Raw genomic sequence first — 27,989 nt, forward strand, 5'->3', positions numbered from 1 at the left:
ACAATGTGGTGGTCTCTATTACATGTCTCCCTTACAAAAAACTCCCGACTCTCATCAGGTTTCTCAACCCTCAAACTTATGGCATATGCGCCTTGGACACCCATCCCCATCTCGTCTCAAATTAGTTTCTCCATTACTATCTACAAATAACATTTCTTTTGAGAATAATTGTAATGTTTGCCCCATGGCCAAACAGACTAGACTTCCTTTTCCTTTAAGTTCTATATCAACTCATGCTCCATTTGAATTATTACATTGTGATATATGGGGTCCTCATAAAGTTCCCACACATTCAGAGGCACGTTATTTTTTAACTATTGTTGATGATTTTATAAGATGCTCATGGCTGTTTCTTAAGCAATACAAATCAGATTCACAAAACATTTTGAAATCCTTTGTTAATTTTGCTTATACGTAATTTCAAGCAACTGTTAAAACAATTAGAGTTGACAATGGTTCTGAATTCATGTCCATGAGAGAATTTTTCCAATCTCGAGGGAGAGAACATCAACGAACTTGCGTTTACACTCCACAACAAAATGGAGTTGTGGAACGCAAACATCGTTATATTCTTGTTGTGGCACGAGCATTACTATTTCAGTCACATCTACCACTTGAATTTTGGGGTGAATGTGTATTGACTACTGTTTACCTCATAAATCGATTGTCGTCTCCGTTACTATCCAATAAATCACCTTTTGAATTATTATACAACAAACCACCATCACTTAATCACTTGAGAGTGTTTGGTTGCTTATGTTATGCTACCGTTGTCCACCCTACACATAAATTTGACCCCCGTGCAAAAAGAGGTTTATTTGTTGGATATCCTACTGGACAAAAAGGTTATAAAATTTATGATCCTGAGACAAAGACTTTCTTTGTGAGCCGGGATGTCAAATTTTGTGAAACTGATTTTCCTTCCATTCCAATAGCATCTAAACCTAACATGACTTCATCTCATCCTTCTTTTGAAGCCTTGGATGATTGGTCTATTCCTACACCATCTCATCATCAACTACAACAAACCCAGACACCCTCTACACATGAGCCCAATCTTCCTACAGAACTACCCTCTGAAACATCTTCCGATGCCTCACCTATAAATGAATCAAATCCATCCACATCATACACTCCAGACCCTCAAACTTCTCCCATTCCAGAAGTTCGACAATCCCTTCGTGACAAAACCCCCCCGATATGGCATAAAGACTACCACATGTTCGCAAAAGTCAACACATCCTCCTTGGAGCCAACGTCTAAGTCAGGTACTCGGTATCCTCTATCTCATTATCTTTCATATTCACAAATCTCTCCTACACATTGTGCCTTTCTAGCTAACATTACAACACATAAAGAGCCCAAATCAGATGATCAAGATATCCACTATCCACAATGGCAGGAAGAAATGAATACAAAATTAGAAGCGTTACAACAAAACAACACATGGAGTCTTGTACCTCTTCCTCCTGGTCATAAGCCCATTGGTTGCAAATGGGTATACTGTAATATCCCGCCTGTCAGTATCAGGATATTACCCGCCGAACGCGTCAGATGACATGTATTTAAGGGAAATAAGTATGATGGAAATGTTTATTATGAAATGTCAGTCAACACGAGCTAAGTATCAGTGACGTATAAACACGTGCAAGGCAAGGGCATTATAGTAATTGCTCGAGAAAGGGGTATTTAAGTAAATTGGACCCAAAAATATCTCATTTTCTATAATCTTTCTCTCTCTAGGTTTTTGGAATTGGGAATTGCTCTCCCTTCTCTCTTCTTTCACGCCATTCCCTCTTCTCTCCTTCATTAATCCTTTCAAAAATTTCTTTCTCTCCCATGACAAGTTTATGCCAAGTTCCATCATGATCTCTTAAGCAAGGAAGCATGGTTCAAGTATGGTTTTCACCCTTTTCTTCACAAGGGGGAAGATTGAAGACTTAGGGTTTGTTCATGACAAGAGAAGGTGATGCTTGGAGCTTAAAATTGTTTATGGAATGGTTATTTCATGGTAAAGAATCCAAGAGGAAATGATTTGAAGTTGGAATCAAGAGCTAGGGTTTGGAAATTTCTTGAGCTTGGAGCTTGGAACAATCACAAGACATTTGTTAGGTGAGTTCCTTAGTTAGCTTCCTACCCTTTGGGATTGTGTGATTATGCTTGCAAGAAAACATATATGTGTAGGGTTTATACTTAGAAATTATTACCCCTTTTTATGTCATGCTTCCAATACATGTGAATACTTGTTCCAAGACTACTTTGCAAGTTCTTTATGGTCCATAGAGTCAATATATGCCTTGGGAAGCTTTATTTTGAGGATTTTGGGACAAAAACATGTTTTATGCAGGGCTGAGCTGCATCAACTCGACACGGCGAGTAAAGAGCTCGCCATTGCAAGCAAGAAAGGCCGGAAGGGGTGGCTGCTCGCCACCAGCTCGCCACGGCGAGTTCAAGGCGAGCAAACAGTGGCTGCTGCCCTGTTTTCTCGTCTCGCCTTTTTGTCGTGCTCTGGTTCGGCTTTCATTCACGTAATCTTTTATAAATGTAAACCCCTCAAAACAAGACTCCAAGGAATAGATTTCTAAATGTTTTATTGAAAGCAAAGAAAGTATTTATTTATATTGGAAAGCATGACATATGAGAGAAATATTCGTTTCATCGGGTAGCAAGTTATATTTCCAGTAAGGGAATGAACTAGAGCCTCGACTAGTTGTCGAGAATTAGATTGTTAATCATGAATGCATGTGTAAGTTAGATTGCGAAGAATATTTCTACGCCCATGAACAAGAATGATCAAGTATGAGTTTACCTTTTATCGGATCGATCAAGGTTCCGAGGTAACTCGCATGTATGATTAGGTTTAATCTTTCACGATATTAAGACTAAGATTATAACCGCATGGCGGTGTTCGTGTCACGTCAGGGGGATACAAGAGGTTCTCGACCTAAGGGGAACGGTTCAAGCCGCAAGGGACCCGCACGACACCGAGGGAGTCCGATGTACGTACATCGGTCATGATGGGATTGTACTCGGGGTTACTCCACCCGGGACTTTCCGTAAAATGAACCAAGATAATAATGTTTGTTCAACGCTAACATAATAAATGAACTTATGTACGACATGTATGATATGAGTAGGTTTCTATGCACAATTATGTTTATGCTCACGAACGAGCCCATGTATGATTATGTTTAAGAACAAGAAAAGGGCATGAGATGCCATTAGGCAAGAGCAAAATATGTGTAGAACAAGTAGAGAAAGCTATGTCCGTGACGACCTTAGGTTTCCCCTAATCGTCCGGTTTAGAGTCATGTCATGAATATGCTATGTTATTTTTAGTTTTGGCCTTGTTACGTAAAGCATATACTTGGCAATGCGGTCCTAGATTTCCCCTCGGCCGCCATGACATGTATAGATGAGAAGCCTATAACAAGTAAGATAAGACTATGACGGCCCTAGTATGCACGACCGTCTAGGTATGCAAGTCCCCACACACGTATAATCAACCGTCAGGTTGTAAAGTAGTCACGTGGTGACCGTAGTTTTTCCCGTGGTTGCCTATAGCCTAGGATTTAGGGGAACTCACTGAGACATTATGTCTCCTCCCAATCCTTATTTGTTTCAGATAAACAGGTTGGATTAGCAAGCTAGTAGCCGAATGGATGTTGCGACAAGTGTTCGTTTGTACCGCTGCAGGATGTATGGATAATCAAGGTTGCTTATAGTATATTTATGAAAAGCTGAGTTGTATTTTTTGTTGTACAAACACATTTGTTGTATAAGATTATTCATTCGAAGTTTTGAGTTGTAAATTTTAATGTATCCAGTACTCAATTTAACGCACGTGTTAGACTTTCTAGATACGTCTAGTATGGGTGTTACAATTGGTATCAGAGCCTGGTTGATTTAGATCGTGCCGTGGGTCATTAAGTTACAACAAAGGTAGTGGGACCATTGGGTTCCGGGTGAATGTTCTAGTTGTTGTTGTTAGTTGAGCCTGATTAACTCAATTTAACACTCGACGATTAGAACGGATGCCTGAGAGCTGAATATGACCCAGGAGGAACGAAGTATGTGATGAAGAAGTTTGATCGTGCCAAAAGGTGGCCGATGAACTAATCAAGAAGAAGTATGAATCCTCCGGGAATGTAAGACAATGTTAAGAAGGTACGTTCCGACATCGTTGGGTAAGTTGTTAAGGATATTTTGTATACCCGAAGGTGGAGGATTTGGAAGTATCTAAGTTTGACTTGGAGATTGGTATGAGTTGTTGTTGGAACGGGATTGTAATTTGGAACGCAATTGTGAGGCCACAAGATAAGGAGAAGTTAACACATGTTGAAGGAAACGGTGAGCTTTTAGGAGTTACTATGTGAATGAAGTTCAAAGATGTGAATGCCCAGAGGGGATAAGGTTATAATGTCTGCAAGGTTGTCTAAGGAGACAAAGTTATGAGATGAGTTATGTGTGGTGGAAGAAGTTACAGTTTTATGTTAAGTGTTACTACGATTAAGACGACAATTTCTGATGTACCGAGAATTGTGTAGATTGATGTTAATGCTTGTCATGCAAATATTATGGAAAGTTTTATAATGTTAAGGGTAGATAATGTGCATTGTTACTTGTGAAATAAGAATTTTATGTAAAAGTTAGTTTTCTCTTCAAACATGGAATCGAAGAAACTCGCTAATATCCAACCTGGGGACGAAACTTCAGTTTTCCTGAAAACCGTCAGTTCGTCTCTAGGGACTGCATTAGATATTGGGGGTTGTCTTCGCGATATGATATACAATAAAAACTCCTTGAAACACCAAGTATCGAGTGCACATTACATCCTAAAGTTTTAATGGAAAGGCATGGACAACCATTAACGAAATCGATTTCTGTTCAAGGTAACATTGGAAGTTATGTGTTAGAAGTTAAGAATGGGCTTGAATCAGAAGTTTGAGGTTTCGGATTATGGGATAGACGTTGTGGATGCGAAGTCATGAGACGAAGAGTAGTAAGGTGAAAAGTTGTGTGTAGCCACAAGATTTTCAAATTATATGGAGTTATGCGTTTTCCTCGAATCTATGTTTTGCTTAATTAACTTGCTAAGGCTCGGCACGATGATGACACATGAAGTTTACGCGGTTTTAGAAAAGATATATGAATATGAGTGATTGGAGTTGGTGTTCTTGAAACTAAAATGGAATTCTGCAGGTACCATTCAGTTATAACTCGAGTAGAGTAAATTAAACTCATTGGAGCAAGTTGATGTCACTGTTGTGTTATCAACTCGTTCAGTGAAAATTTTATGGTAACGACTAGTATCCAGATTCACAATGTTTTTTTTTATATATAAGATAAAGAAAACATCAACGCCAATGACTCATGTGCTAATTTATGAAGTTTTCGTTAAAACAGAAAATCAACGAGCAAGCATTAGTATGATTAAGCAAAGCATAGCATGCGAGAATATGAAGATGCAATGTTGGATGTTCAAGAAAGGTATGTATGAGTACGTTATGAGTCTACTATGGGAATTCGTAAGGATGATTCATGGAAATGGTAATTATGTGGCGATGAGAATGTGCACCATGAGTCAAGATTGCTCGGGAATGAGTTTAAGTATGGCATCGTTATGATAGAAGATAAGTTCAACCAATAAGTGTGTAAAATCTATGCGCAAGGAAAGTAATGTGAACATCTGATAAACTTATCGTGAGACTTAATCTCGCAAGGTGGTGAAAGTGCAAGGTCGTAGCGTTGGTTACCACATAGAAGATTTTGGTAAGATAGTAAACATGGGTAGAAAGAAATGTGAAATTTTACCTGTCACAACGGATTAAGGTATTCGTTAAAGACAACGGGTGAGAATCAGAGTAGCGCAACGGAAAATGATCAGTAAGGTCTTTGACGGCATTCACGGAGCCATGAGTCTGATTATAAGAACCTTCGAGAAGAATGGTAAGAAATGTCGAGTGTAGTGACATGGTTTTGGTAAGAGTGTTATGAGACGAATAAGAAGTTTCCGAAAACATTAAGTAATGGTATTATGGATGTGTCTCCACCAAGTAAGACGAGGAAGACTAGATTTACTACAAATGAAGTAATCGGGTTGTCTAATCGGTGATGTTGAACCCGTGCAAGAACTGTCAGTCGGCTAGGAAGAGTAGGTGTTATGGCAATAGGAATACATGTAAGGTTTAGAAGGTTTCTTCTTGTGACTTAAAGTAATGATTAAATCAAGTGTGATAATCGGTTTATGAAGAAGAGGTGTTAATCGGGAAAAGATAACAACATGCAACTGTTATCCGAATATGGTGTTCCTAAGATTCAAGTTTAAAGTTCTTGGAACAAGAGAATGAGATACAGTTAAAACTCTATAAATTAATAATGTCAGGACCGGAGAAATTTATTAATTTAGAGAGTTATTAATTTATCGAAAAATTAATAATTATTAATTTAAAGAGTTTTTAAGTAATTATACTGTACATATCAAACAAAAAGGCAAATTAGTCTATGCCTCTTAGAATTACGTTGCAGCGAACCTTGGGACTCAACATAAATTAGTAACTACTGTGTTCATATGCATTGGAAATCAATAATGACTTTTGAAGTACAGTAAATGTAAACAAGAGGAACAAATGTGTTCAATGTATTAATGTTTTTTTCTTCAGTTTCTATGAATTATTAATTTATGATTTTCTTGGGACCGAAGATTATAAAGGGATCTCCCGAAAAATTATTATCTTATTATTTTATCGAGTTTTTCAATTTTTTACATTGGCCCAAGTCGGGACCGGACAAATTTATTATTTTAGAGAGTTTATTAATTTACCGAGTATTAATTCAAAGAGTTTCTACTGTATTGTCAAGTAGATTGAGGATCCTACATGATTTATGTTAAACTGTAACGTATGTCTAGGATATGCATGTAAGTTGAGGAGGAATAGAAGGGAATACACTTTTGAGATTTAAGAATTTCGTCAGGAAAGGAGACATGATTCTTGGGCTATGCACGATGAGATTCATACCCCATATGCCATACTTATTAAGTAATGACGATACTTGCTAAGATAATTTCGAACCATGATTTTAAAATTCCTAAAGTAAAGATGGATATTGAGGGACTTGGGAACGAAGTTATTTTTAAAAACATGCATTTATTTGTTCCAAATACCCATATGCCAATGTTTAGAAGGAAAAAAAAATTTTATGAAGCAATATCTTGGAACAAGTATCGTTATTATCTAACAAGAGGTGGCACTTGGAATGTATGTAAGACGCTATGGAAAGTAAGATGGCAAAGCGAACAACACTGTTATTCGAAGGGATATATGAGACATACGAGTTTAAGCTAAGAGTATACAAGAGCAAGTGGTCTAGTCGTAATAATTAAAATCATGTGATCTAAAGGATTAGTTAATGGTTATCGGGTGTAACGGCGTGATTGATTTCACATCTCTATGCCAAGTTATAAGAACAGTTATGAATATGGAAGCAATGAGAAACAAAAGATTTTCTAAGATTTCAAGATGAGATCAGAGAATTGTAAGAATTGTTGGATAACCAGAGTAAGTAGGAAGTATGAGTCACAAGGTACAGTAAGGAAGACTAAATATGGACTACGTGTACATGCAATGGGATGCTTATGATGTAATTGAACACGGCAGGGCAAACCTGGATTCCAGAAGGACCCCAGTCGAAAGACAAATCCTGAGTGTTCCAGTTGATGGTAAGCTACTTCTATGAATGGATAATGTTAAGCGGATAGGTTATGAATCGAAACAATCAGACCACATGAAGCAAGGGTAAATTTTAATCCCGAAGTTTTAAGAAGATTCAAGGATATTAAGATTAAGGAGGTTATGTTCGGAATTATGCGGATGGAGAGAACAGAATAAAATTACATGTGTTAATGAAGAAAGTTTACATTGAACTCCTTCGAGAATGTATGACTAAACCAAAGGTGGTACGTTTGTTAAGGGAAGTATCCTACGAAACTCTTTGTGATGGGAATTGATCAGACATTATATAACGGAAACCGAAGAGGGCAAGTTTTAGTTGCGATGTTTGGTTGGTGATTTCTAAATTTCGAGGACGGAATTTCTTTAAGGGGGTAGAATGTAATATCCCGCCTGTCAGTATCGGAATATTACCCGCTGAACGCGTTAGATGACATGTATTTAAGGGAAATAAGTATGATGGAAATGTTTATTATGAAATGTCAGTCAACACGAGCTAAGTATCAGTGACGTATAAACACGTGCAAGGCAAGGGCATTATAGTAATTGCTCGAGAAAGGGGTATTTAAGTAAATTGGACCCAAAAATATCTCATTTTCTATAATCTTTCTCTCTCTAGGTTTTTGGAATTGGGAATTGCTCTCCCTTCTCTCTTCTTTCACGCCATTCCCTCTTCTCTCCTTCATTAATCCTTTCAAAAATTTATTCCTCTCCCATGACAAGTTTATGCCAAGTTCCATCATGATCTCTTAAGCAAGGAAGCATGGTTCAAGTATGGTTTTCACCCTTTTCTTCACAAGGGGGAAGATTGAAGACTTAGGGTTTGTTCATGACAAGAGAAGGTGATGCTTGGAGCTTAAAATTGTTTATGGAATGGTTATTTCATGGTAAAGAATCCAAGAGGAAATGATTTGAAGTTGGAATCAAGAGCTAGGGTTTGGAAATTTCTTGAGCTTGGAGCTTGGAACAATCACAAGACATTTGTTAGGTGAGTTCCTTAGTTAGCTTCCTACCCTTTGGGATTGTGTGATTATGCTTGCAAGAAAACATATATGTGTAGGGTTTATACTTAGAAATTATTACCCCTTTTTATGTCATGCTTCCAATACATGTGAATACTTGTTCCAAGACTACTTTGCAAGTTCTTTATGGTCCATAGAGTCAATATATGCCTTGGGAAGCTTTGTTTTGAGGATTTTGGGACAAAAACATGTCTTATGCAGGGCTGAGCTGCATCAACTTGCCACGGCGAGTAAAGAGCTCGCCATTGCAAGCAAGAAAGGCCGGAAGGGGTGGCTGCTCGCCACCAGCTCGCCACGGCGAGTTCAAGGCGAGCAAACAGTGGCTGCTGCCCTGTTTTCTCGTCTCGCCTTTTTGTCGTGCTCCGGTTCGGCTTCCATTCACGTAATCTTTTATAAATGTAAACCCCTCAAAACAAGACTCCAAGGCATAGATTTCTAAATGTTTTATTGAAAGCAAAGCAAGTATTTATTTATATTGGAAAGCATGACATATGAGAGAAATATTTGTTTCACGATCGGGTAGCAAGTTATATTTCCAGTAAGGGAATGAACTAGAGCCTCGACTAGTTGTCGAGAATTAGATTGTTAATCATGAATGCATGTGTAAGTTAGATTGCGAAGAATATTTCTATGCCCATGAACAAGAATGATCAAGTATGAGTTTACCTTTTATCGGATCGATCAAGGTTCCGAGGTAACTCGCATGTATGATTAGGTTTAATCTTTCACGATATTAAGACTAAGATTATAACCGCATGGCGGTGTTCGTGTCTCTTGATATCCACGTCAGGGGGATACAAGAGGTTCTCGACCTAAGGGGAACGGTTCAAGCTGCAAGGGACCCGCACGACACCGAGGGAGTCCGATGTACGTACATCGGTCATGATGGGATTGTACTCGAGGTTACTCCACCCGGGACTTTCCGTAAAATGAACCAAGATAATAATGTTTGTTCAACGCTAACATAATAAATGAACTTATATACGACATGTATGATATGAGTAGGTTTCTATGCACGGTTATGTTTATGCTCAAGAACGAGCCCATGTATGATTATGTTTAAGAACAAGAAAAGGGCATGAGATGCCATTAGGCAAGAGCAAAATATGTGTAGAACAAGTAGAGAAAGCTATGTCCGTGACGACCTTAGGTTTCTCCTAATCGTCCGGTTTAGAGTCATGTCATGAATATGCTATGTTATTTTAAGTTTAGGCCTTGTTACGTAAATCATATACTTGGCAATGCGGTCCTAGATTTCCCCTCGGCCGCCATGACATGTATAGATGAGAAGCCTATAACAAGTAAGATAAGACTATGACGGCCCTAGTATGCACGACCGTCTAGGTATGCAAGTCCCCACACACGTATAATCAACCGTCAGGTTGTAAAGTAGTCACGTGGTGACCGTAGTTTTTCCCATGGTTGCCTATAGCCTAGGATTTAGGGGAACTCACTGAGACATTATGTCTCATCCCAATCCTTATTTGTTTCAGATAAACAGGTTGGATTAGCAAGCTAGTAGCCGAATGGATGATGCGACAAGTGTTCGTTTGTACCGCTGCAGGATGTATGGATAATCAAGGTTGCTTATAGTATATTTATGAAAAGCTGAGTTGTATTTTTTTGTTGTACAAACACATTTGTTGTATAAGATTATTCATTCGAAGTTTTGAGTTGTAAATTTTAATGTATCCAGTACTCAATTTAACGCACGTGCTAGACTTTCTAGATACGTCTAGTATGAGTGTTACATATACAAAATAAAGTATAAATCTGACGGCACCATAGAGCGATATAAGGCACGCCTTATTGCTAAGGGATACACTCAGGTTGAAGGGATTGACTATCAAGAAACATTTTCCCCAACTGCCAAAGTTACTACACTTTGCTGCCTTCTTACCGTTACTGCTGCTCGTAATTGGTTCATACACCAGTTAGATGTGCAAAATGCCTTTCTTCATGGTGATTTGCATGAATTAGTGTACATGGAGTCTCCACCTGGTCTTCGCCGACAGGGGGAGAACGTTGTATGTCGGCTCAATAAGTCACTTTATGGACTCAAACAAGCATCAATAATTGGTTATCTACTTTCTCTGAAGCCATTCAAAAGGCTGGTTACCAACAATCAAATGCTGACTATTCTCTTTTCACCAAACCTCAAGGTACTTCATTCACAGCAGTTCTCATTTATGTTGATGACATACTTCTTACAGGGAATGATCTTCAAGAAATGAAACGCCTTAAAAATTTCCTTCTTAAGCGCTTCCGTATCAAAGATCTTGGAGATTTGAAATATTTTTTGGGCATTGAGTTCTCTAGCTCTAAGAAAGGTATCTTCATGTCTCAAAGAAAGTATGCTCTAGACATCTTGCAAGATTCAGAACAGATAGGTGCTCGCCCCGACAATTTTCCAATGGAGCAAAATTTGAAACTTACTCCCACAGATGGAGTGGTACTAAATGATCCAACCAAATACAGAAGGCCCGTTGGTAGGCTAATTTATCTTACTGTCACCAGACCTGACATTGTATACTCTGTACAAACATTGAGTCAATTCATGCAAGAACCTAGAAAACCTCATTGGGATGCTGCAATGAGAGTCCTACGATACATCAAGGGCGCACCTGGACAAGGCATATTATTTTCGACCTCTAATGTCCTTAACTTAAAGGCCTTTTGTGATTCAGATTGGGGAGGTTGTCATGCCACTAGAAGATCCGTTACAGGGTTTTGCATTTTCCTCGGAAATTCTCTCATCTCATGGAAATCTAATAAGCAAGTTATAGTCTCTAGATCATCAGCAGAATCTGAATATCGAGCTATGGCTAATGCATGTTTGGAGCTGACTTGGCTACGGTTCATATTACAAGATTTGAAAGTCCCACTGGCTGCTCCAACACCATTATTTTGCGACAACCAGGCATCTTTACACATTGCAGCGAATCCTGTATTTCATGAGCGTACAAAGCATATTGAAATAGATTGTCATATAGTACGGGAAAAACTGCAAGATGGTTTGATTAGCCCTTCTTATGTGCCAACACGATTCCAGTTAGAAGATGTGTTCACTAAAGCTTTAGGAAAGGATCAGTTCGTGACATTGCGTAACAAGTTGGGACTTCACGACATTCACTCACCAACTTGAGGGGGAGTGTTAGGAAATATCTATCTTATGCATAGTTGACTCTATTTAATGTGTATATATTTACCTTCTCTAATAGTTAACTCTAGTTATTTTCCTTTCAATGCACAGTAAATTAGATCCCACTGATTGAGGATCATGACTGTCATGACTTAGGATTAGCTTAACATACGTCTGTAAATATATTATATATATGGCCTAGAGGTACATACAGTATAAGAAACATATACACATAAATCTATTCCAAATTGTTCTTCTCATATTCTATATTCCATTTTCATACTGTTGTCTTAAGAATCCTCGTTGGTATATTGTAAAAACTTCAGTAGAGGAGAAAACCTACATTCGATATGGCAGTCATACTATATTAGTGATGATCAATGAAAACCTACATTCGAAATTTCTCTAACATGTTTATTTCTGAGTAGTGCTTGCATTCTAGAATGATCGATGATTTACAACACACCAAGAGTCTAAAAAAAAGAGTACATAATAAAAGCATGTATAATTGAAAGCATCTCTGTTGCATTATCTTATGTTACATTACCAACAAGATCAATGATTCTTAATTACTTTACAATCAATTTTTGTGGTGATAAAACTGGTTGGGAAGGAACCATAAAAAAATTCCAAAACTAGACAACTCTTCCCTGCACATGAAATAGTTAAGCATAAGACCATTTTTAAAATATAAAGTGAAATATTAAAATAAAAATAAAACAAAACCCATGATTTTGAGTCATAATACAATTTTCTAACCATGAAGGATGATTTTATCCTTTCATTCTTCTTTATTTTTATCACAAAAACCTTCGCTAGCTTCCTTAGTGATTTACACTTCCTATTTTATTCTTTGTAGCAGGGGTGTTCGCGGTGCGGTTTGGTTCGGTTTTGAGCAAAAAAGTCATCCAAACCGCGAGATAAAAAAGCATGCGGTTTGGTTTGGTTCGGTTGATTTTTAAAAAGTCATTCAAACCAAACCAAACCAATGCGGTTTGGATTGGTTCGGTTTGTGCGGTTTATCGCGAGATAAATAAATATTACATTAACTCTAATATTGCCAACTTGTTACAAAATAAACATAGGACATTTTATTTTGATGTTTATATGATAAAATATTAGGGGGGCGTTTGTTTGAGGGTTACAAAATTTATTCCCAGGTATCAACTTTCCCAGGAATGTGAGAGGTTAAAATTTTATTCCCAGGAAAATATAGAAAAAAGTGTTTGGTTAATTGTTTAATTCCTGGGAACTTTTTTTAAAATAATTCCTGGGTACAGGTAAAATACGTTTGGTTTGTGATGTAGAATCCTGGGAATGAACATTATAATTACACAAATGCCCTCATTGTATAAACCATAAAACTAACGTGTATCAGTGATCCTTCTTTACACTCCAATTTTGCTGGATTGTAATTCCATTCTACTTTTCGATACCCATGCAAAATCAAAATTGTGAAAACAGTTGTTTGACATCCCTACCCAAATGGAACATTATCATTTTATCTATGCATATTTGTTTGGATCTTGTTGTGAATGTATTCAAGGAGGGAGGTTGGTTTCTTTACATCATTTCGTAAACGGAACTTATAATTATAGGTACACATAGCTATCTATACTCATGGTTGGAGAATCATAATGTGTTAATAAAAAAGTACTCAACATAGAAATGATAAGTTATAAAATTTAATTTAAGTGGGAATACAAATTTACCAGATCCTTAAAGTTGATTTGATCTTGCCAGCAAGTTCAATAAGTTCATGTAACCTCTTTAATTAGTTGCTACTTTGCTTAATTGTATAGGATCCTGTATATTTGATGCACGCTGTGATGGTAGTCACATGTTTAATTGAACATATATTGTTCATCCCAACTATGTACGATCTATTAAGCACAGATACGGACTCCGACATCAGACATGACACAGACACACCGACACTGTTAATAATTGGAGAAAATCATATAATTCGGTATAGTTATAAGTGTCGGTGTCGGACACGACACATGTCCGACACTAGGACACGCCTAATCCGATAAGTGTATGTGCCTCATAGTGTGCGATCGATGTAATGCTTAATGGTCCCCCTTATGAATCATTCAGCTTATAAGATTAAAGAAAGTCAGCATTATGTTTGGTGTAGCTGCTCCCACAACAAGACATATAATATAGTGTTGAGCAATAGCTTCTATGATCCCTTTCTAGATATCATCCTTCTCAATCAACAATTTAGAGACCTGTACCTACACAAATATGCTGTGTAATGTAAACAAAGTCTATGACCAGAGTGCACATGAACCTAAATTGAAGAAGATAAATTGGAATTCTCCCATGAAGAAAGTTGGCACAAAAAATGGTCAAATTTATTTGAGCATGACAATTTTTGCTTATGTTTGAAAGATGGAATAAAGTGCACAGTTTTAATGTTTGAGGATTTTATTGCACATTTTTAATGTTTGAGCACTAAAAGCACATGATCCTAATCCTAAGTTGGAGGGAGTAAATTGGACTTTTCCCTAAACAAATACAGTTAGACTACAAATTCAGTGCCAGCAGATAACCACATACATAGTAAATAGCTTGGTAATAGAGGTAAAGAAAAAATAAAAATATACCCTGCTGGGATCAGAGTGAGGATGTATTGGTCAAGGAGTTCATGCATTGTTTGACTACCATGCTCTTGGAGATCAAGAAACAAGCTCATTTTTTAGAGTCATACAATAGATGTTGCTACAATCAGTCAACAACAAATTATGCAGAAATCAAATGAAATTGTTCAAGTGTTTTATATGTAAAACAATGTGCAGTCTGTCACGGATTGCAGCAACATACCAGCACAAGGTATTGATAAACACTCGTCCAAGCACAAGGTATACCCGGAAACGCACAAGAAGAGTGCAAACAAAACTACTGAAGCAGCGAGATAGTAGAAACATAAAAGAAAGAAGGAAAGAAAAAAACCAGCCAAAGCAGGTCGAAAACAACGCATAAACCTGCACTGAAAATTGGACATACCAGACTCAAAACTAAATGAAAAGCAATAGGATCCGCAAACACCTAAAAAATCATAAAAGTATGGAATGGAATTGCACAAAATTGCAGATCCGACAGCAAAAACAAGGCTGAACCTACACTGCTCTTTATGTCATCAATGATTTGAAATCAGCCCCTAACAATAAGCTGCAAGCTTCAGTTTCACATGAAGCTTCAAGTAATGATAGAATCTTATAACAGTTTCTGAATAACCCTATCAACATTATAAACCACAATACAACAGTGCTAAAAAGAGACACTAGAACATCATAAAATACTCTCTGCAGCAAACAAACATCAACAAAAACCACAATACAACAGTGCTAAAAAGAACACATGGCAGCAACAAAAAAAAAATGCAATTAAAGCAAAAGCAAAGTTGGTACATAACTGAAATGAAACCAGAAAGCCTTCACAGACACAAATTTCCTATAGCCAACTCAGAACCTGCACAAACCACTCTGATCTAATTTCCAATTCTGCCAAAGAGTGACAACAAAAATTATAAACCAGGTAATTGAATAAATTTTACTACAGCCACAACCTGTTGAAATAACACTAGCCACCACTGATGTTACACATAAACTTAGAATCAGTTATGTCCCCATCTTCACTATTAAAGAAGATTGCAAAATCCACAAGAACAAACTAAAAAATGACACTAAAAACTAGCTACAACATTATGCATAAACTGAAACCAATATGAGACCAGCAAAATCACTTTTTCAAAAATAAATCAAAAGTTGCACTAGTAACATATCCAATAGAGTAAATAAATTTAAAGCATAATCGAAGTCATTGCACAACTAATAAAGACCATAATAACGGATACAACTAAATAATAAAAGGAATTAAAGACAGTGGCTACTGAGTTTTTTTTACGAAATTCGAAAAGCGTTGAACATTCTAAATTCTACCTAGAACCATTGTTACTCAAAACAATGTCCACAAACCGCTTCCTCAATCCAGGAGTATCCATTGTGAAAAAATAGTCGCAAAGGTTATTGTCTTTGGTGATAAGCATACCAGCCATTACCACTTCTGCATCGGATAATCCTTCAATTTCTTTTAAAATAGAGACAATCTGGTTCCTCCTATCAGCTGTGTGTTTTTCGTGCACAAAACAAGAAGTAAAGACTTGTTTCATATTCTCAACACCATTAGCATAAATCTCACCCAATTTGTTCAATGAATTTGACATGCTATCAGAAGCATCATCATTATACTTTACCCTTTTTCCCCCACGCTTTCCGGTCCTATGATTAGTAGAATCACGTGGAGGTTGGTTTGTTGGATTTGATCCCGGAGCAATAGTGTTAGCTGTGGGTGTTTCTGGCACCTGCGACTCAAAATTCTCATCATCATCATCATTCAAATTAATTCCTGATCCGCCTTCTTGTGTTGATTGAAAATTTTCACTCTCCATCTCAGTAGGCATATCACCAATGTCTTCTGATACATTACCAGATGCTTTATCTTTTCCAAATACAGTATCCAAGCTCTTATAGTGTGGAAATGGTTTTCCAAACAAGCCAATTGCGGTAGGGTGAGACTGCGTTAAAGGAAAAAGTGTTTAGAAATATAAATTTGATGCAAAAAAAATTATCATGAATTTATCAATTGTGGAATAGTATGTTTTATATTACCTTGCACCATTGACGATAAATCTCCTTCTCTACTACAATCATCTTTTCAGCATCATTCCACCCAAAACCACTTGCACCTGGACCCAACATATCTTTGATTGCAGAATATTGTCTTTTAAGCAGTTTCACTCTTGATTCAATATGTGGGTTAGCTTTTAGTGTGCAACCTGGGAATTTGTTGTGAATATATTTCTCCAATGCTTTAGTATACCCAGGTTTAAATGAGTTTGCATCAGCCTTCCAACCCTCGTCCACTAATTTCAACAAACCTTCCACTAATACTCCATCTTCTTCAGGAGTCCATTGTCGCTTTGTGCTTCTTACATTTTGATTTTCAGACGACCCGTCCATCTATTAAACAACTCAACAAGTGCGTGCATGTCAAAATATATAAGAACAAAAAATAAATAAAATCATATTAAAAGCACATATTTTACAAATAAAAACTCATAAAAAGAAACAGATTTGATTAATGAACCTTTTAAATCAAACTCAACAGTACATTGAAAGTAAAAATTACAATCAAATTGAAATGTCAAATAAAAAACATGAAAATTTTCAATGATTTCCACCTCTCCACCTATTAAATATATCTAATGAAAAACTATCTCTCCATTGACTCCATGTCGTGCTTGGCTCCACCGTAGTTATCATGTCACCGGACATGACTTCATCAGAGAAGTCATCATCTCCTAAATTCAATTCCAAAGGATCCAATGTCATTTCTTTGCGAATATGATTATGTAGAAGACAACAAGCTGCTATTATTCTTCCTTGAGTTTTTACAGGATAAAATGACTTCTCTCTCAATATAGCCCAACGTCCTTTCAAAAGTCCAAAACATCTTTCTATTACATTCCTAGCTGAAGAATGTTTCATATTGAAAAATTCTTTAGGGGTAGATGGTTGTAATCCATTCCTCCACTCACTAAGGTGATACCTTTGACCTCTATAAGGAGTAAGAAATCCTTCTCCATTCATGTATCCAGCATCACATAAATAATAATACCCTATCATAAATAAAACTGAAGTTAAAATCCATAAACTATGCAAGACATGTTTTATTTTTATATTAATTTATACTATTGTACCTTGAGGAACCTTTAAACCATTTGGTCGAGAAATAGCATCTCTAAGGACTCTAGAGTCAGCAGCTGATCCCTCCCAACCAGGCAAGACATATATGAATTGTAAATCTGGTGAGCATACACCTAACACATTTGTAGCTATCTCACCCTTCCTTGTTCTATATCTACTTTTGTCAGCTTCCGGCCATTGACCTTGATGTAAGTGCCATCAAGAGCTCCTAAACAATTTTTAAAGTATTTCCATCGTTCGTCTGTGTTGCCCTCCAAAATTGGTTTAGGTTGTTTTAACAATTCTTTATGACACTTCAAAACTGCCAATAATACATTACTGAAATGCCTACTAATCGTTTCACCAGACCTAACAAATTGTCTTCTAATCATTCTATTCTTAACATGATGTGCCAATATATGTAAAAACATGGCCACCAACTCCTCCACACACATGTGTCGAGTAGGAAGCAATCCACCAATAACTTGCAACATGTCACATAGTTTATGGAAAGCAGCTCTATCCATCCTTGTATTTTCAATGCAAGCCAAATCACTTATGTAAATAATTCTACGAAAATGGACTTCTCTAATTAAACTTCTTTCATAAAAATCCCATGACCTTTTTCGCTTTTTTGAACGCTTACTTAACTCAAGGTAGCATAACACAATTGTCATCAGCATAAAGTAATTCAACATCTCCATATATATCATAAACATTGCTATAATTTTTTTCTTCCTTTCACGTATTTCCATCAAATGTGTCATGATTAAAAACAAAAAATTGCTGCACGTCATAATACTATATTAGAAACATAGGAATTACATCATATATAACATTCTAAACAGAGCACTAACATCCAAATATATAGTGATTCCAAATTTGACAAATCTCACTTTCTTAGATAATATTTCACACTTGGGAATATCATATATGGATAATATTAAGAAGTATAAAAGTTGAAAAAAAATGCTATATGCTTAATTTTCAGAATCAGAGTTCTATATACTTAACGATTGAGATTATGAGCACTTTCATACTCCACATACATATATAATAACTATTTTCTTTTTTCACTTATTTTATAGGAGTTAAATTCTGATATATATACTTCATAGTTAATACACTTTAAAATCTACAATTTAAAATTCTGATACATAATTTTCTCGTACTAGCATTTTATTTGAGTATTAAATCTACAATTTAAAACAATTGAATCTGTGCATGACTAATTCATTAAGTAACAAAGCTGGGTTAAAATTCTCACAAAAAAAGAACAAAAAGCAAACAGATAAATGACGCGACATCAGAGGCAATAAGCAAGCAGAGAAATGACAAATTCATTTAGTAACAAAGCAATAAGCAGCATCAGAAGATAAAAAAAAACAGAGAAATGATATAAATCACCAAATCTATGTTGAGTAATGGAAGAATTAAAATGAAATTAGATGGTACCTTGAAGAGAAGAGTGAAATCCAAAACCCAAACAACAAGAAGTTGATGAACACTACAAAGATCATGGGTTTCTTTTTTTATAGAAGATCATGGGTGAAAAAATTAGCGGGAATAGCAGAGAAAAATTTAGCGGGAATGGCAAGGGCAAATATGGTATTTTATTCAAGATCATGGGTTTCATTTCCTGGGAATAAAACTTTCCCAAGCTATCTCATGGGAATAAAAGGGATGGAAAAAAGGGTGAACGTGGGGAAGAAATGGGGGAAAACGTGGGTAGATGGCTTTCCTGGGAAAATTGTATTCCTGGACATATTTGTGTGGTTCCCACTTACCAAACAAAGGAATGTTGAATTCCAGCCTTAGATTCCTTGGAATTATTTTTGTTACCCTCAAACAAACACCCCCTAGGTAAAACTTATATCAAAATAGGTAACATTAAGAAGAAATATAAGCATGAAACAAATTATTGGGAAGTAAAGAAAACAAATTCATCACTGGAATGAATTGAAAGAGATGGAAACAAATTATAATCGAACCTGATGGTGCAACGATGGAAAAATCGAATCAAAAGAGATTATTCTTGAGCTATGTAATTGGGCTAATACATATTTAAGTAATATTCATTATTCTTGCGGTTTGGTTTGGTTTGGCTTGGTTGCTGAGATGCAAACCGCAAACCGAACCGAACCGCGCGGTTCAGTGCAAAAGTCATCCGAATTCATCCGAACCAAGTGCGGTTTTTTTCAGTTTCGGTTTGGTTTGCGGTTTTTCTATTGGGTTGGTTCGGTTTTGAACACCCCTACTTTGTAGATCTAGTATGGGTTTATAGATTTGTAGCTGTTTCTTTATAACTGAGTTTTGGCCTAGCCTCCTCAATTGTATAACTATATTTTCTATTAATACATTTTTTTTTAGTTTTTATAAAAAAAATATAGATAGAGCCTTTATCCAAATTTTTAAAATTTTGGCCAAATTATTATTATAAAATATTATGGTTATTTTGGCATACCTTTTTGGAATTTAGGACACCTAAAAGTATTTTATATTAATTTATTTCAGGATATTCCTGACTCTTTTAGTGACACTTCGATATACCCCACCCTCTCTATTGATGTGTCGTATACTCAAGGAATGATTTTTATTTTATCATATTATCAATTAATTTGATGTTTTATTTATGGAAAAAAAAATTACACTTTCACTTATACCTAGAATGTTATAATCACTGCAAGACTATTTGATTGTTGTCAAAGAGTCACACATCGGATAAGAGATGATCTGACAATGTGTTTATAAGTGTGCATAATCTCCACCCCACAAAGCCGGTTTTGAGAGCTTGTGTTAAGCTCAACCACAATTTTTAAGATGATATCAGAGCCTCTCCAAAATCCATTGGACCACCTATTATCAGGTTTCAGCTATCGGACCACCAACCATTTATTTCCACGAACCAAGCCCAATAGTATTGATCGTGAGGGGGTGTGGGGGAAATTTTCACCTCACAAGTCGGGTTTGTGGGGTTATAAGCCAAACCACGATTTTTAATAGTTGTTTTAATATTCTTGTGCATAACAAAATATTTGGTTGTTTTATTCTTGTGCATAACAAAAATATGATAATGTAAAGGAGGTGATTAAAATCATAGTTACTTTTTGTTATTGTTGAAATTTACTTTCAGTTCTTGAAGATATTTAAAATCATACTTGCAAAATAATTGCTATCAAACCGTACCCTCCTTCTCCTTCTTTTCTTCTCTCTTTTGAGGCTAAATACTATCCATTTGTGGCGGGCAAGTAGGAGTGAGAAGGTGGTATTCTATCACACTTTTTCAATCTAAAAATCAATTGATAAATTTTAATTAAAGAGGGGATAAGGATAGGATGATCCGTAATTTATTTTTTGTGACAACAACGTGACAACAACTTCTCAATAGTAAAGATAGCATACACAATTTTCTTTTTAAAATACACATAACCATTCGAAGCTTTGTTTAATGATAAAATACATGTAATTAAAGAGAAGGATGGCTCCCATATTTATTGGTAAACAAGAAAACAACAAGAGTGCATAAACACACCACTAAAATCAAAGTTTCATCATCCTTCAGATTATTCTTTCTGGAACACAATGGGAAGGGGAGTGCCATCAAGAGCCAACAAAATCTTACCATTCTCACGAACAATACCAACAGTCCCACATTCAAACTTACAACTGGGACACACTTCTGTAGGGCACCATTGGATGTTATAGATATTTCTAATTGGAGTTTCCACAATCTTAAAGAAGTTACCATATGATCCAACTGTACCACTATCTCTTCCGGTGACAATGAACCTCCTTCCACTCGTTGCATCTTTCTCACCCAATTTCCATTCTGTTGATTGTCCACAACCTGTGGAAGCTTGGAATATCACTCTTAAGTCTCTGTTAAGCCTCACCTCGTCGTCCTCATGATGGGGAGCAAAAGGAGAGAATACCACAGCCAAACCAGGTGACAAGTCAGCGTTCTCAAGACCTACATGCAAAAGGCACGCGTCATTTATAGGGACCAAAGTAAAACGTCCTCCATTGCCGGTGATAGCAGGCCTGATGAAGTATTCCTCGTCGTCCTCAACGGGTTCACCACTTGTGTCGATGACAAACTGAGCTATTGATGTTGTTGTCATCAAAAGACACACATTAGCAAGGATGAATATGGTGAGGGATTTAGTTGACATGGTTGTTATTTAATAATGGATTTAGGGGTTTTGTGTTTTTGTTGTTGGTTGCCTGCCAAGCAAGGTATTTATAGGACTAATCATGATACAATGCAATGTATAGATTAAAATGATTGATTGATGAATGAACAAAAGTCCAATTAGTTAATTACATGAAATTTCTAATTGCTAGCTAGCTTTGTAACTCATATGACGACAAATTAACTAATAAATCTTCCGCGGGAATGGATGAATAGAAGCATTATGTAACTTTGTTTAGATCGCGAGATTTTGATAGGCTGGAAATGGTGAACTTTTTTCTAGTTTGAACCGGCTAATAATAAGATATACATAGTTGCGTAAAGAGACCAAAATTCACAAGCTGGTTAAAACCCTTGTCTCTTTTTAATTAAAAAAAAAAAAGGTTAATATGTTTTTACCCCCCTGTAATATGGGCGAGTTCTGGTTTTTCCCCTGTAAAAAAATTAGTTTAGATTCTGTCCCTGAAATATAAAGATTCTTTCGAAAACACCCCCGATCCAATCAGACACACTCCCCCTGCTGACATGGCATGACGTGGCGCGTCACCTGTGTAATTATTTTTTTTATTTTTGACTGACATGTGTGTAATTATTTAACACATCACTATTTCCCCTTTTTTTATTAAAATCATTTTAATAATTTATAAAAAAAACATAAAAAACTTAAATCCCTTACTCTAAATGCTTGTTAGGTCATGCAATCACTAAACCTAATTTTTCCCTCCAATAACCTGTCATTAATTGCTAATTAATCCTCAAAACTCTAAAAAATTTCCCTCCTTCTATATGTTTAATTTGAAATTCAAAATTTGCCTCCTTTGTTACATTCCTTCCACTTCCTATGCATTTATTAAGGCATGATTTTAGCACTATTAGTTAGCTCTTCCATTAGTTTAGCACTATTAATTTTTCTTTTTTTAATTTATACTCCTTTCACGCTGCCAGATGATGAGTTAAATGGTTTTCCATTACCAATACCCCATTCCAATTCCCACGCCACCTATTCCCATTTTTTATTTTCGGTACAACCAACCATCCCACCCAACCTATTTCATTTCCCAAGGCAGCCGACTGCTCCCCTCCTGGCTCCTGCTCATTTCACTTCATTCTCCCTTCCAATATACTCCAACCTTCTCTCTTCTCAAAATTTCATTCCACATCGGAATCCTCTCTTTGTTTTAGTTATCCTCCTTTCTTTCTTTATATTCTCTCCGGTCACATTTATAAGCAAAAAATCACATTTTAGATTCATTGAATACCTAATGTATTTGATATATATATATTATAGACCAAATACATTAAGTGTTGAATGAAACTAAAAAATGGTTTTTTTTCTTATAAATGTGACCAGAGGAAGTAATTATCAATGTCAATCCTTTTTTATTTTCAAAATGTCTTCGTTCTTTGTTACAATATGTAGCATGGTCTTCTTGAGAATAACTTTAGATTGAAGGCAGAATATCTCAGCTGAAACCTGCAAAATTTTGCAGCTAGGAGTTGGTCAGGATATTATTTTAGTACTTAAAGGAATTTTGCAAGTTTGGTGCCACTTTTGTATGTTGTCATGGCACTGATTCAATTACAGAAATATGAATGGAGAAGGAGATGTATTGTTGGTCTTCCCATGCTTTCAGTTTCTGCTATTTTGCTGTGTTTCAAGAACTTTTCATTTCCAATAGTAAAAGTATACCTGTTGAGATAGATGAATAGGTTAGATTTAAGTATACCTGATTCAATAGTAAAAGTATCCTTTAGATGATAGTAAAAAAAGATGAATAGATTAGAGAGTGATTGTATATGTAGTTCCAATGTAAATAGATCAATTGTACGATTTTTATAATTGTTAGCTCGCTTTATTATTTTATTGTTGGATACATGTAGATTAAATGGTAGCCTTAAGAATGGATGTTATCGTTGGATGCATGTAGATTAAAGTGGCCATATGAATAGATGTTTTAAGTTCCATTTACAAGAGTCTCTTTTCTATTTTTCTTTGTTTTTTTCCTGAATCCTCACTATGAGCCTCTTCCTTCTTATCTTTGATTTCTTCATTATTTTCCTATTAGCAATTTTTTCTTCTTTTGCTGCTGCTAACTTTTCAATTTTTTTGTTTGTTTTAACATGTTTTGGATCATGGTACATAGTTGCTGAGTTGGATAGACAGTTGAACAAACAATTTGCAGCGGCAAGATAGTTAATGACATATTTTATTAACAAACTCACAACAATATCAACATTTTGAAATGAATGCAATTTGGTTATATATATTAAATATACACTGTAATGTTCCTTAAGGGATTTAAATTTATAAAATTAAGTATTTTCCCCATGCCTTGATGCCTCTCCTCATAGCTTGGTGTTGGTTGTGCTTTGTGGAGATGAATCTTTTGTCATAATAACCGTATGATCAGCTTGGTTGTGTTTAGCTGCTGTATTTTGACATCTGTTGATGGAAAAGTCACTAAAGCATTGCATATTCAACTTTAGATGTAGCCTTAATTAATTGTATTGATCTTTAATCTGCAAATAAATGGATTGGTTTGATATCACTGTAATCATTTTGCATATACTCCCTCTGTTCCTTTTTAATTGTCATATTTTGACTTTTTACACAAACCAAGACAACGAATACTTTTACTACTTTTGATACAACAATTTATTTTTTTTCCTATAATAACCTTAATCATTTAATACTTCATTTCATACATTTATCTCTCTGCAATAAATATATAGGGGTAATAAAGGTAAAGCCACATTTAATGATACTTTGAACTTTGAAAACGACAGTTAATTAGAAACAAAAAATTTATGCAAAAGTGACAATTATAAAGGAACGGAGGGAGTAGCTACTCCCTCTTTCAGGGAGGAGATCCTCTCCAGTGCAGTTTTTGTCCTGTGAAATCTCAACCTCATGTTTTCCTTGTAATCAATGCAGTTTTAATCATTAAAAAGAAATTAATGGCGTGGATGTGCACTGGACCTGCTCCAGTGAAAACTTCACAGGAGAGAATCCATGCCCCTCCGTCCTATATGTAAACACCCTTTGCCTCTAATAAAAGGGTGGTTACATATAGGGACGGAAGGAGTAATTTCAAATAACATGAAATTCAGTATTGTTCTTATAATTTAATTAGTTATAGCAGTGGTATGGATGGTAAACTGTAGCTCCTGAGTAGTAATAAAAAAAAATATTTTAGGAAAGTAATAAAAAAATTACTTATTAAGCATCAATAACAGATTAGTGTGAAGATCTTATAAACTGTTACATTTTATCTTTATGCTAAGATCTTCAACTCATAAGACCTGTGCGGCGCACGGGTCATCAATCTAGTTCTTTTAAAATCTCAAATTAAAAACCCTAAGGGGAAAGAATGTTCATTCAGATCCTGTTCTTCATCTTCCTCAATTCATCGCGATTCCTCTTCTCCATTTTCGTAATCCTGTTCTTCTGCAATTTCGTTTTCGGATTCAGTTCTCAATTTGTTCCTCATCGCGATTTCTTATTCTTTATTTTTGTATTTTAGGGTTTGACATGGCTGGAAGCAAAGCATCATCAATTGGGAACTCAAATGGAAGAAATGCACCCAAATGTGGGTGCAATAGACATATGCGATTGTGGGTAGCAAACACAGATGAAAGCCCAAAGAGGAAGTTTTGGAGATGCTGTAATTTTTGGGAGGTAAAATTTTTCAATTTTTTTTTATTTTGATTTCATCTTCTTGTCATGTAAATCTGTTGTGATTATTTGATGTAGAATGAAGATCATTGTAAATTGTTCATATGGGATGATGAGTTAGAAACACCAAGAGTGCAAGCCCTGTTGAAAAGATTGGCTACAAAGAACAGAGACAATGAACTTGGTTCTACATTGCAAAACTCAAACGGTTCAACTGGCTATGATGTTGGAAGCAGCAACATGGTGAATCTGACTTCTAAGAATTTTGAAGATGGTTGCAAGAACTGTGCAATGATATCTGAATATCTAAGGGTGTTTGGCAAGGAAATTGGAGAGGAAGTTGGAAAAGAACTTGGAAAGGAATTAGGCAAGGTATATGGGACTGAGAGGTGTTGGAACAAAATGTGTTTAACAATGAACCTTAAAGAGTTTTGATGATAACAAGGTATTAAAAATTGTAAATTGGAATAGCTAATATTTGTTCAAGTGTACAGGACCATAGTTAAAAATGTACATCATATAAAGGTTCTGAAGAACAAAAAGAGAGCTATGGACTAAAGAAAAGGAAGCTTAAAAGCATCTGAAAAGAAGTGCATCTGAAGTCATAAGTGCTCCTGAAGAATGATGACGTCATCAGAAGCTGAAGATCATCAGAAGCTGAAAGTCATCAGAAGTTGAAAGTCATCAGAAGCTGAAGGTCATCAGAAGTTGAAGGTCAACAGAAGCGGATAGCCTTCAAAGGCCGGTAGTCATCAGAAGCAGATAGTTCAGAAGCGACTTCATCAGAAGCTGAAGCTCATCAGAAGCTGATTATCACCACAAGCTGAAGATTCAAAGATCAACACTTCAAAAGTTGTCTATTGGATTCGAAAACACTGCAGAAGATTAGTGGATGGTTGCAACGGTCATTTTGGTGAAGATTTTAAGGCCTTGGAACCTTATCTTCAAAAAGCGTTGACATTGTACTTTGTACGAACTGTACAACCACCTTCTCCACTACTCTATTTTGTGTCTACGCTACAGGACAAGAAAACAGCTCCAGAATAACAGCTTGCCTGCAAAGATGTTCCTTCACAATGGGAATGGATTTCAAATTGGTTCTTCAAAGGACAACAACCAAATCAGGCAAAAGATCATTGGTGAAAGATCAAGCTTCAACAACGACTCTTTGATGTGCTGCCAATTTCACAACGTCTCTTTCACACCTCTATATAAAGGAGTGAAGTCTTAGAGATTTGGTAATGCTGAACGGAAGACTCACAACATTTTTACAAGTGCCAAACCTCTGCTGAAATTGTTCTGCATTCACTTAGAATTTCTGTGTCTTAAAGTTTCATCTTAGAAATTCTTAAGTTATTGAGTCTGTATCTGATTTATATTGTGAGCACCTCTGATTGTATATCAAGTGTTCAACCTTAAACAATTTTCTGTGTAATTTTGTTTAGTTAGAAGTCTCTTGCAGTTGTGCTTGAGCAGGGAAGTCTCTTGATTGTGTTCTTGAGCATAGGAAGACTCTTGCAAAGTGTGCTTGAGCAAAGGAAGTCTCTTGCAGGTGTGCTTGAGCAATTGTAATCAGATATTACTCTTAGTGAAATCTCCTTGGAAGTGCAAGGGGGACTGGACTACTTCCGGTTTGTGGAAGGAACCAGTATAATTGCTTTGTGTCTTTCTTCTTCTCTCTCTCTGTTTTATTCCGTTGCGTTCAGATTCTGATTGTCACTTCAGAAGCTGTTTCACTTAGCTTCTGATCAGTGTGTTCAGTTTTAGGAGAAACGAAGAATTTTTTCAAAACACAATTCAACCCCCCTTCTTGTGTTTTTCTCACCTTCAAGAGGGCCTCAACCAAGCACCTAAAAACAAAGAAGAAGCTGCAATATGAAAGAAGCAAAAGCTTTGGCCTACTTGTTTTATTGGTGTTGTCATGGATTTTCTTCTTGGTTGTTTTGAAGTTTATGTCTCCTGTTGAAATGTAATGTGTTCAAAGATGACCTTTTGTAACATCTATAACTAGTATGATGTAGTAGTCGGTATTAATGAATGAAATATTTTGGTTTAGTATGATGTGATGGTTGGTATTAATGAATGAAATATTTTGGTTATGTTACCTTCTGGTTTAACTTTGGCATTAGTAACACTAAGATTCACTACAAAAAGACTTAACAACACTGTTAAGATTGCATATAAGACTTAAGAAAATAGCACAGAAAGTGCATTAGTCATAACATAATAGTGAATAAGTCATTACATATAAGTGCATAAAAGACACAGATTGTGCTTAAAGACACGTGTAAGAGTGGACCCCACACACATACCCCACACACAGAGTCAGCAAAGCAATTTCCTTTCTTAGGAATAAAAAACCTTAAAAGACAACACCCTAAAAGACAAAAATCTGTGCAAAAAATTGATTTTTAAAGCCCATAACAGGACCACAGCAGCTATAAACAACCCTCTTTGTTTTAAATCCATGCAAA

At 36.0% G+C, this 27,989-nt stretch overlaps 2 protein-coding genes and 2 pseudogenes across 2 annotated transcripts; 1 reads left to right on the forward strand and 3 right to left on the reverse strand.

The window, feature by feature from the left end:
* Positions 1-15,645: 15,645 nt before the first annotated feature.
* On the reverse strand, positions 15,646-19,243 carry LOC146899124 (uncharacterized). Its single transcript, XM_085738567.1, has 3 exons — positions 19,103-19,243; positions 16,571-16,921; positions 15,646-16,476 (listed from the first exon to the last, which is right to left on the reverse strand). Exons 2-3 carry the CDS (start codon positions 16,919-16,921, stop codon positions 15,838-15,840), a joined length of 990 nt encoding a protein of 329 aa, XP_085594693.1. The 5' UTR covers positions 19,103-19,243; the 3' UTR covers positions 15,646-15,837.
* LOC146899125 (uncharacterized) lies at positions 17,021-19,241 on the reverse strand (annotated as a pseudogene).
* Positions 19,244-20,978: 1,735 nt separating the features above from the next.
* On the reverse strand, positions 20,979-21,956 carry LOC146899126 (kunitz type trypsin inhibitor 111 pseudogene; annotated as a pseudogene).
* A 3,346-nt stretch (positions 21,957-25,302) lies between these two features.
* Positions 25,303-27,488, forward strand: LOC146899127 (uncharacterized). The gene is made up of 3 exons (XM_085738574.1): positions 25,303-25,518; positions 25,594-25,904; positions 27,350-27,488. Exons 1-3 carry the CDS (start codon positions 25,372-25,374, stop codon positions 27,486-27,488), a joined length of 597 nt encoding a protein of 198 aa, XP_085594700.1. The 5' UTR covers positions 25,303-25,371.
* Positions 27,489-27,989: the final 501 nt, after the last annotated feature.

Source organism: Medicago sativa, chromosome 8 (genome assembly GCF_051527215.1).
Source record: "Medicago sativa cultivar Bolivia chromosome 8, Bolivia_mono, whole genome shotgun sequence".
Taxonomy (NCBI): Eukaryota; Viridiplantae; Streptophyta; class Magnoliopsida; order Fabales; family Fabaceae; genus Medicago; species Medicago sativa.

What these genes read in the sequence shown, in the direction of transcription:
- LOC146899124 (XM_085738567.1), bottom strand. Translation starts at nt 16,921, where the DNA reads ATGGACGGGTCGTCTGAAAATCAAAATGTAAGAAGCACAAAGCGACAA. An exon ending in TTTATCGTCAATGGTGCAAG is followed by an intron (nt 16,477 to 16,570) that starts GTAATATAAAAC and finishes CCTTTAACGCAG; the next exon opens with TCTCACCCTACCGCAATTGG.
- LOC146899127 (XM_085738574.1), top strand. Translation starts at nt 25,372, where the DNA reads ATGGCTGGAAGCAAAGCATCATCAATTGGGAACTCAAATGGAAGAAAT. An exon ending in GATGCTGTAATTTTTGGGAG is followed by an intron (nt 25,519 to 25,593) that starts GTAAAATTTTTC and finishes TATTTGATGTAG; the next exon opens with AATGAAGATCATTGTAAATT. An exon ending in AAGGTATATGGGACTGAGAG is followed by an intron (nt 25,905 to 27,349) that starts GTGTTGGAACAA and finishes CACCTTCAAGAG; the next exon opens with GGCCTCAACCAAGCACCTAA.